Source organism: Lolium rigidum, chromosome 1 (assembly GCF_022539505.1).
Source record: "Lolium rigidum isolate FL_2022 chromosome 1, APGP_CSIRO_Lrig_0.1, whole genome shotgun sequence".
In the NCBI taxonomy this organism is placed as follows: domain Eukaryota; kingdom Viridiplantae; phylum Streptophyta; class Magnoliopsida; order Poales; family Poaceae; genus Lolium; species Lolium rigidum.
Window position 1 is genome coordinate 53,470,914 of NC_061508.1, and position 9,775 is coordinate 53,480,688.

At 41.3% G+C, this 9,775-nt stretch overlaps 1 protein-coding gene and 1 long non-coding RNA gene across 2 annotated transcripts; both read left to right on the forward strand.

The window, feature by feature from the left end:
- Positions 1 to 7,099: 7,099 nt before the first annotated feature.
- Positions 7,100 to 8,005, forward strand: LOC124673069. Its single transcript, XR_006992746.1, has 2 exons — positions 7,100 to 7,559; positions 7,657 to 8,005. It is a non-coding gene; the product is annotated as an uncharacterized LOC124673069 (long non-coding RNA).
- A 444-nt stretch (positions 8,006 to 8,449) lies between these two features.
- Positions 8,450 to 9,150, forward strand: LOC124673058. The gene is made up of 2 exons (XM_047209194.1): positions 8,450 to 8,717; positions 8,873 to 9,150. The coding sequence occupies exons 1-2, from the start codon at positions 8,453 to 8,455 to the stop codon at positions 8,908 to 8,910; spliced, it is 303 nt and encodes a 100-aa protein (XP_047065150.1). The 5' UTR covers positions 8,450 to 8,452; the 3' UTR covers positions 8,911 to 9,150.
- The last annotated feature ends 625 nt before the right edge of the window (positions 9,151 to 9,775 follow it).

The window sequence follows — 9,775 nt, forward strand, 5'->3', positions numbered from 1 at the left end:
CTTTTTGCAAAATTATTGGATAAGCGGCTGAAGCCACTAGTCCATTGGTGAAAGCTGCCCAACAAGATTGAAAGATAAAACACCACATACTTCCTCATGAGCTATAAAACATCAACACAAATTGAGAAGCATTTTGAAGGTTTAAAGGTAGCACATGAAGTATTTACTTGGAATGGCGGAAAAATACCATGTGGTAGGTAGGTATGGTGGACACAAATGGCATAGGTTTTGGCTCAAGGTTTTGGATGCACGAGAAGCATTTCCTCTCAGTACAAGGCTTTGGCTAGCAAGGTTGTTTGAAGCAAACACAAGTATAAACCGGTACAGCAATACTTACATAAGAACATATTGCAAGCATTATAATACTCTACACTGTCTTCCTTGTTGCTCAAACACTTTTACCAGAAAATATCTAGACCTTAAGAGAGACCAATCATGCAAACCAATTTCAACAAGCTCTACGGTAGTTCTCCACTAATAGGTTTAAACTACATGAAAAAACTTAATAATGATCTACTTGAGAGCTCAAAACAATTGCCAAGTGTCAAATTATTCAAGACATGATGAGGCATTTTCTGTTTCCAACCAAATAACCATAAGTGATGTAGCTTCCAACTTTTATCATTGAACATTAAAAGTAAAACGAAGAACAAGTGTTCATATGAAAAAGCGGAGCGTGTCTCTCTCCCAAACAAGGATTTATAGGATCTGATCTTATTCAAACAAAAACAAAAATAAAAGCACATAGACGCTCCAAGTAAAGCACATAAGATGTGACCGAATAAAAATATAGTTTCAATAGAAGAAACCTGATAAGTTGATGAAGAAGGGGATGCCCAAGGCATCCCCAAGCTTAGACGCTTGAGTCTTCTTGAAATATGAAGGGATGAACCACGGGGGCATCCCCAAGCTTAGACTTTTCACTCTTCTTGATCATATATCATCCTCCTCTCTTGACCCTTGAAAACTTCCTCCACACCAAACTCGAAACAAACTCATTAGAGGGTTAGTGCATAATCAAAAATTCACATGTTCAGAGGTGACACAATCATTCTTAATACTTCTGGACATTGCCCAAAGCTACTGGAAGGTAATGGAACAAAGAAATCCACCCAACACAGCGAAAGAAGCAATGCGAAATAAAAGGCAGAATCTGTCAAAACAGAAGAGTCCGTAAAGACGAATTTTATTGAGGCACCAGACTTGCTCAGATGAAAATGCCCAAATTGAATGAACGTTGCGTACATATCTGAGGATCACTCACGTAAATTTGCATAATTTTCTGAGTTACCTACAGAGAATTAGGCCCAGATTCGTGACAGCAAGAAATCTGTTTCTGCGCAGTAATCAAAATCTAGTATGAACCTTACTATCAAAGACTTTACTTGGCACAACAATGCAACAAAATTAAGATAAGGAGAGGTTGCTACAGTAGTAACAACTTCCAAGACACAAATATAAAATAGAGGTACTGTAGCAAAATAAACACATGGGTTATCTCCCAAGAAGTTCTTTCTTTATAGCCATTAAGATGGGCTCAGCAGTTTTAATGATGCACTCGCAAGAAATAAAAGTTGAAGCAAAAGAGAGCATCAAGAGGCAAATTCAAAACACATTTAAATCTAGCATGTTTCCTATGCATAGGAATCTTGTACACAAATAAATTCATGAAGAACAAAGTGACAAGCATAAGAAGATAAAACAAGAGTAACTTCAAAATTTTAAGCATACAGAGAGGTGTTTTAGTACCATGCAAATTTCTACAACTATATTTTCCTCTATCATAATAATTTTCAGTAGCTTCATGAACAAACTCAATAATATAACTATCACATATAGCATGCTTTTCATGATCCATAAACACATAATTTTTATCAAGCTCAAAAATAGTGCGATTAAAACTTTCAAACACACTTTTATCAATAATATAACAAGATGGTTGATCAATCTCAAGAGATATGGGACTCATAGATAATGTCAAGACCTCTCCAATCCCATTTTCATTAGTAGTAGAATTAATATTATCAAGTAACATAGGACCATCATCAAGAGCTTTATCATAAACATTTGCTACGCAAAATTCTTTAGTACCATGCATTTCGACATCGAGCACAAACAAAGCATTATCATAAGATTTATCAAAGTAGCATGGATTATCATAAATAACAGTAGCATAATTATTCTCACAAGTTTTACTCATAGGGAATATTTCAAGAGAATCCACAGGAACATAACATTCAATCTCTTTCAGTAATCATGGAGGACAATCAAATAGTGTAAGAGATAAAGAGTTACTCTCATTAGAAGGTTGGCATGGGTAGCTAATCCATTCTTCCTCCTTTTGTTCATCACTCTCCTCTTCTTTTTCATCCAATGAGCTTTCGGGTTCATCAATTTCCTCCTCTTTTTCATCCAATGAGCTTTCAGGTTCATCAATTTCTTCTTCCACAGGTCCCTGCAAATTGTGAGTGCATTCTTGTGCATTAATGAGTGTCTCTTTATAATCAATGATATAAGGATTATCAGTGTAACTTTCATTGCAAAAATTAAGGATAGAAGAGACATAATCTTTAAGGTCCTTACAAACAACACAAGTTTCATAATTTTTAACCATGAAGGATTCTATCTCAGAGGCTCCCATAAATATGACAAATTTTTCTACCTCTTCAAACCCAAAATGAATATAGCTATTCCGATTATAGTTCTTAATTAAAAATTCCTCACTAAAGCCACATTGAAATTTAAGATGTTTAGTGTCCTGTTGAGAGCAACAGTTTATATCATGGCGTTTAAGCAAGATTTTAGCAATTGTATTCAATTTTTCTATCACAAGCACTCATCACTTTTCCCGCTCTTGATTCTCTATAATTATTATAATATTCTATAAGCTCCAAGTAGGTTATGGGTTCTCCCATAACAGCAGTTTTTAATTTTTAGGTTTTTCAAATTTTTATGGATTTTTGGGTATATGAGAAAAGTAAAACAAGACAAAAAGAAACTAGACAAAAGTAAACTAAGCAAAATAAAACTAGACAGAAATAAACTAAGCACAAATAAACTAGACAAAAGTAAACTAAGCAAAACAAAATAAAATAAAACAAAAACAGAGAGAGAGGTAGAGTGTTCCCCAGGTGAACTTATGAGTAGAGCTATGCCTCCCCGGCAACGGCGCCGTAAAACAGTCTTGATAACCCACAAGTATAGGGGATCGCGGCGGTCTTCGAGGGAAGTAAAACCCAAATTTATTGATTCGACACAAGGGGAGGTAAAGAATACTTATAAGCCTTAACAACTGAGTTGTCAATTCAGCTGCACCTGGAAAAGCACTAGTAACAGGGGTGATGTGAAAGTAGCAGTGATATGAGAGCAGTAGTAACAGTAACACAACAGCAGTAATAGTAACACAAAGGCAATGGCACCAGAAAATAGTTGATACTACTTCCAATGTCATGTAGAACAAGTATATGATGATGAAAGATGGACCGGGGTTCCCAGCTATCTACACTAGTGGCCACTCTCCAATAACAAGTGTTGGGTGAACAAATTACGATCGGGCAATTGATAGGATTGAAATAGCATTAAGACAGAATATCAAGATCATTAATCATGTAGGCATGTTTTCCATATATAGTCATACGTGCTCGCAATGAGAAACTTGTACAACATCTTTTGTCCTACCAGCCGGTGGCAGCCGGGCCTCTAGGGAATCTCCTGGAAATTAAGGCACTCCTTTTAATAGAGCACCGAAGCAAAGCATTAACACTCCGTGAAAACATGTGATCCTCATATCTAAGCCTTTCCCTCCAGTTGTCCCAATTTCGTCACTTTGGGGCCTTTGGTTCCGGACATAGACATGTGCATACAACTTGTAGATACAATCTAAGCAATAAGTATAGAGCTTAAATCTAAGATCATGCCACTCGGGCCCTAGTGACAAGCATTAAACACAACAAGATTGCAGCAACAATAACTTCATAAACTTTGTAGATAGACAATCATAACGTAACAATCCATCGGATCCCGACAAACACAACACCGATTACATCGGATGAATCTCAATCATGTAAGGCAGCTCATGAGATCATTGTATTGAAGTACATGGGGGAGAGAATACCAACTAGCTACAGCTAGAACCCGTAGTCCATGGGGGAACTACTCACAGAGCATGATGGAGGCGGTGGCGTTGATGGAGATGGCTTCCGGGGGCACTTCCCCGTCCCGGCAGGGTGCCGGAACAGAGACTTCTGTCCCCCGAATTGGAGTTTCGCGATGGTGGCGGCGCCCCGGGAGTCTTTCACGGAGTTTCGTCAATTGGTACTGCGTTTTTAGGTCGAAAGGGCTTAAATAGGCGAAGAGGCGGCGCGGGAGGGGCGACAGGGTGGCCCCACACCGGGCCGGCGCGGCCGGGGTGTAGGCCGCGCGGCCCACCTGTGTGGTGGCCCCCTGGCTCTCCTCCGACTCTCCTTCGGTGTTCGGATGCTTCCGGGAAAAATAGGATGTTTGGCGTTGATTTCGTCCAATTCCGAGAATATTGCCCGAACAGCCTTTACGGAACCAAAACAACAGAAAACAGACAATCGGCACCGTGGCATCTTGTTAATAGGTTAGTTCCGGAAAACGCATAAAATCATCATAAAGTGCAAGCAAAACATGTAAGTACTGTCTTAAAACAAGCATGGAACATCAGAAATTATGGATACGTTGGAGACGTATCAACCATATCTCCGATTGGTATTGTTAGAGATGTGGAAGTTTTATGTGGTAATATTAAATATCCTGCTGATTTTCTAGTACTTGGTTCACCTGCTAGTAAGACTTGTCCTATAATTTTTGGTAGACCTTTCTTGAATACTTGTGGTGCTATTATAGATTGCAAGAATTAGAAAATTCTTACTAAATTTGATGGAGAGTCTTATGAGTTTAATTTTTCTAAGTTTGCTAAAGCTCCTTATAAAACTGAATTGCCTAATGAAGATTTTAGAGTTGAACAACTTGCATCTATTGATCTTGCTCCTAACGATGTTTTGCAGCAATATATGGAGGACCCACTACAAGAAAAACCTTCCATAGAGACATTTTAATGGAGACACTTCCTACTTTGCCTCATTAAAAATCACATTAAGACACTTTGCATATTGTAGTGGCACTTTTTGAGACACTTCAGAAATAGTCTCAAATGTAGGGACATTAGTTGAGACATTTCTGTAAGGTATTACAATTTTCATTCTATAGACAACTTATGAGACACTCCAAAAGTGTCACAGATAAGTTATCAAGAGGCAATCCATGAGACACTTGATTGTATGTCTTTACTTTTCCTCTAGAGGCAATGTTTGAGGCATTTTGCTTGTTCTCTAGAGTCATTTGTTCTATGTTTGGTCCATGGTGGACAATAATAATTAGAAATTTGTTCCAAGTATCAACATATACTTGTGAAAGGGTGAGATGGTTAATGGATTAAGTCTTAATCATTAAGGTCATGAGTTCGAGTATTGCTTTTCACATGGTTTCTTCACATTTATTTACACTAGAGACACAATATAATGCCTATTTTATGTCTTCTAAAATGTAAAGACATTATTACTATTGTCCTTAGCATGTAGAGACACCGCCCGTAGTGACACTTTTGAGACAATATGGAAAGTGCCTCTATAACTACGTAAGAGCAATTTAAGTGTCTCTACTGGACCAAAATAGTGTCTCTACGTGCCAATTTTCTTGTAGTGACCACAAAAGTAAGATCTTTACAGAGGAAAGAAATGAGATGGATGAGATTTTTCTTCGTCAACTAGAGATGCTTAAGCGCAATTTACCTTTAGAAGACTTGGGTACCACACTACCACCCAAGGAGGATCCTACTTTTGATTTAAAACCTTTGCCTGATGATCTTAAATATTCTTATATTGATGATAAGAAAATATATCATGTTATTATTAGTTCTAAACTTTCAGGACAGGAAGTGGAAATATTATTGGGAGTATTGAAGAAACACCGAGGAGCTATGGGATATACTCTTGATGATTTGAAGGGGATTCCTCCTACTATATGTCAGCATGCTATTAATATGGAACCTGATGCGAAGCGAGTTGCTGAACATCAACGTCGTTTAATTCCTAAGATTAAGATTGTGGTAAGAAATGAGGTATTGAAACTGCTTGATGCTGGTATTATTTATCCTATTGCTGATAGTAGATGGGTTAGTCTTGTGCATTGTGTCCCTAAGAAAGGAGGAATTACTGTTGTGCCTAATGAGAAAAATAAACTTATTCCTCAAAGAGTAGTAGTTGGTTACAAGATGTGCATTGATTTTAGAAAAGTTACCAAAGTTACTAACAAAGATCATTACCCTTTACCTTTTATTGATCAAATATTAGAAAGGTTGTCTAAGAAAACTCATTTTTGTTTCCTTGATGGTTATTCTGGGTTTTCTCAAATTGTTGTTAAAAAGAAAGATCAAGAGAAAACCACTTCTACTTGTCCTTATGAAGCTTATGCTTATAGACGTATGCCTTTCGGTTTGTGTAATTCTCCTGCTACATTTCAAAGATGCATGTCTGCTATCTTTCATGGTTTTTGTGAAGAAATTATGGAAGTATTCATGGACGATTTCTCTGTCTATGGGACTTCTTGTGGTGACCCTGCATACCACTGCATGGTGTAGTATGCAAGTCTGATATAACACCAACGAAACACCGTTCCACTAGTATTATATCGCTCAGAGTGGTACAACAGAAACATATGCGAGTCCAAGGCATGTCTATAGAATTACAACATTGACTCTGTTACATAAGATCATCACAGCCTCCTACATTACAATGAGGTAAAACTTCAAATGAACTCCAGAAGAACGACTCGTACTCTAGTGTTATCACGAACTCTATTTGTAGAGTGTTTAACTAGTTATAGAGGCTATGAATAGATTCTAGCTAAATAGGAGCTAGGTTTAGGAAACTAGTTCCTTTCTATTGCTAAGCTAGGTTTTACCCTTGTTGGATGTGGTGTTTGACTCTTCTGTTAGGTTCCTGTCCCTTGAAGTAATTGTTGATTTCTCGGTCTTCGAGTTGCACTGTAGATCCTCCTTCGATGCCTCCATATTCAGGTTTCAAGTGGGGCGGGATATCCCGCCACGCCGCTGGTCCGCCCCGCGAAGAAATCCCACGCGGCGCCGCTAAATAACCCGCACCTCTACTCGCGGGACAAAGCGGTCAGGCCGCATGGTCCGCTAGATAACCGCAAAACTGCATAAGCCGCAAAACGGCCCCCAGTCGCGGACGCTCCCCAGTCCCCAACCTCGTTGACCAAGGGAGATTCGACGACGCCTCTACCCCTCCGCCGATGCCCCGACCTCCTCTTCCCAGCGCCCTCCCTCCGCAAGCCCCCTCTCGCAATTCCTGATGGAGGGGTCGACGGCGGCGTCGCCGCCATCTCCACATCGGGACCTACATCCGCTCGCTCTTCCGCAATACCTACATCCTCCCTGTGCCCTTATCTCTCCTCGAAGAACAAAGGATCTCTGCCATTTGTAGAAATCGCTGCAGCTGCAAATGATCGTCTCCAAGGTATGTGACCCAAGATCCTCCGCTTCGGAAATTGTAGGCAAACGAGGAGAGCAGATGAGTTGATCGATCCAAGCTTTGGGAATTTTTTTTTTTGCAGCCGATTGAGTGACTGAATTTCTACCAGGCTGAAATCTACTTGAAAGGGACTGCTGCGCTTCTATTTCTACCAGGCTGAATCTTGGTTTTCAGTCAAGATTTTTACTTTGGTATTGCCTCTGTAGCAGTGTTGTATGTTTTGCTGACATTTGTTTGTAAAATATTTGTTATTGGGGTCTGTTATAGAAAAAAGTTTCCAGCTTAGTGGTATTTGGCATCTAGTTAGGCTGATTATATTTGTTAGACCAAGCAATAGTAGAGCTTCTAATCCTGTATCAAAATTTGTCTGTTATGTTGTACATCAGTCCTTTGTTCTGACTCCTGAATCAATAATGTGTTCATATCCTGAACTTGAACACTTGGCTCGACAGAGAATTGCTGTTCTTCTACTACATCACACTAAAGAAAGAATGAAACTTCTGTCAGAGTTATGTAGATACAGCAACTCCTCTGGGCCTGATTTTGATCCTATTCTTGAGGCTCTGTCCTCTGATGGGCTTGTTGACCTGGAGGGCAACACTGGGTATGCCAATGTGATGTAGGCCCTGGGCGTGCCGCCGTCCCTGGTTCCGCACGGCGAGCCGCACAGCTTCCTTGGTGGCTCGTGCCCTTGCCCGCGCGCCTGCACTGCCAACCGTCGAGGGCGTCCCCATTCTCTCCAAGCCCGCCAGCGTCCAAGCCAACCTCAGGCTCGGCATCATCGACGTCCTGGTGCTTGGACCCTCCGGCAAGCACGCCTTCTTCCGCTTGCCGCTGCGCAAGGCGGCATCATCTCCAGGGAGCAACTGAGCAAGGGCATGATGGAGGCCAATTTTGTCACCGCTTCGGTGGTCCTGGTGGACTCCATCGCTTTGGTTGGCCCCCTGCGCCGCCCTACTCTCTCCGTCGACATCCTTGCTGGCAGTAAGACCACAGCTGGTGGCGCTATGGTTCCCTTGGCTGTTGTGGACGCCCTGATCATGGGCAGCCAAGAAGCGCCACCGGCTTTGGCTGTGGCTCCTCTGGAGGCTGGCCTGCCTCTAGCCTCTCCGGCATGCCCTCAGCCGATGCAGCTGCTCGCCGGTACAATGAAAATTCTTATGCACCTCACGAGGTTGTGTTAATAGTGGCATCCTTAGAGAGATCAACGTTTGAAGCTTTTAAGGCGTGCATTGGATGTTTCAGTTACTTATGTGATTCCCTATACAATGTGTTGATTTTTTGTGTGCTATTTTCAGATATCAGAGGTTCTGAATCACATGAAGGACTTAATTGAGTTCAGCCCCAACAACGCAGAGCATGCATGATGCTAAGGGGTTGATCAAAACGGAAGCAAGTACCCATAATTAGCATGATTACTGGACAGTGTTATGCAGACATGCTTTGTTTCAATCGACCTCTATTGTATTGTCCACAATTCCAGAATTGCTAAGATTGCATGGTACTTGATTCCGCTGTTTCAGTCCCTTTCTGGTTTATAATCAGTTCAGTACCTTGTGGCTGTGGTCATGGTTCATTTTGGCAGCATGAATTTCATTGATTTCGTGTGATTTTTCTGCGGAAATTTAGTGGCCAAAAGATTTGTACGAGATTGAGATACTGAGTCTCACTGTTCCTTAAGTCTCATTGTTGGGGGGATGACCCCCGGTATGCCAAAGGCATGCCGGACCGGATGGTTTGAGCCATCAGGATACCGGTTAGATGTTCATGCCGGAGTCTAAGATAGGCGTTTGGCTGAACAGGCTAAGCCGGTATCCTCATAAGAGGGATACCGGAACCGGATGGAAAAGGTACCGGGCCACCGGAAGGAAGGGCTTGTCGGCAAAGCTGGTCAAAGATTCTCTCCAGAGCTAGAAGACAAGGATGAGCTAAGCAAAGTAACTTTATACGAAGGGGTGACGATAAAGGGAAGGATGACGGTCAAAGAAGCCGGAGGACGTCAGCGCCCCTGATTAAAGAGGACTCCGGTGTCATCTATGATTAAAGTAGCTTTGTAAAGTAGTTTGTCCAGTCAAAGATGCCATTAGGGTTTCTTGCCCCGTAAGCCACCCTCTCCCTATATAAGGAGAGGGGGCAGCCCCTCTTCACGGGCACGTAGCAAGGACACGTAATAGCTTGTACCGAGAAACCTCGTAACCATG

Excerpts from the sequence above, each read along its gene's own strand:
- LOC124673058 (XM_047209194.1), top strand. The coding sequence starts at position 8,453 with ATGATGGAGGCCAATTTTGTCACCGCTTCGGTGGTCCTGGTGGACTCC. Across the intron at positions 8,718-8,872 it reads GCCGATGCAGCTGCTCGCCG|ATATCAGAGGTTCTGAATCA; the intron begins GTACAATGAAAA and ends TGCTATTTTCAG.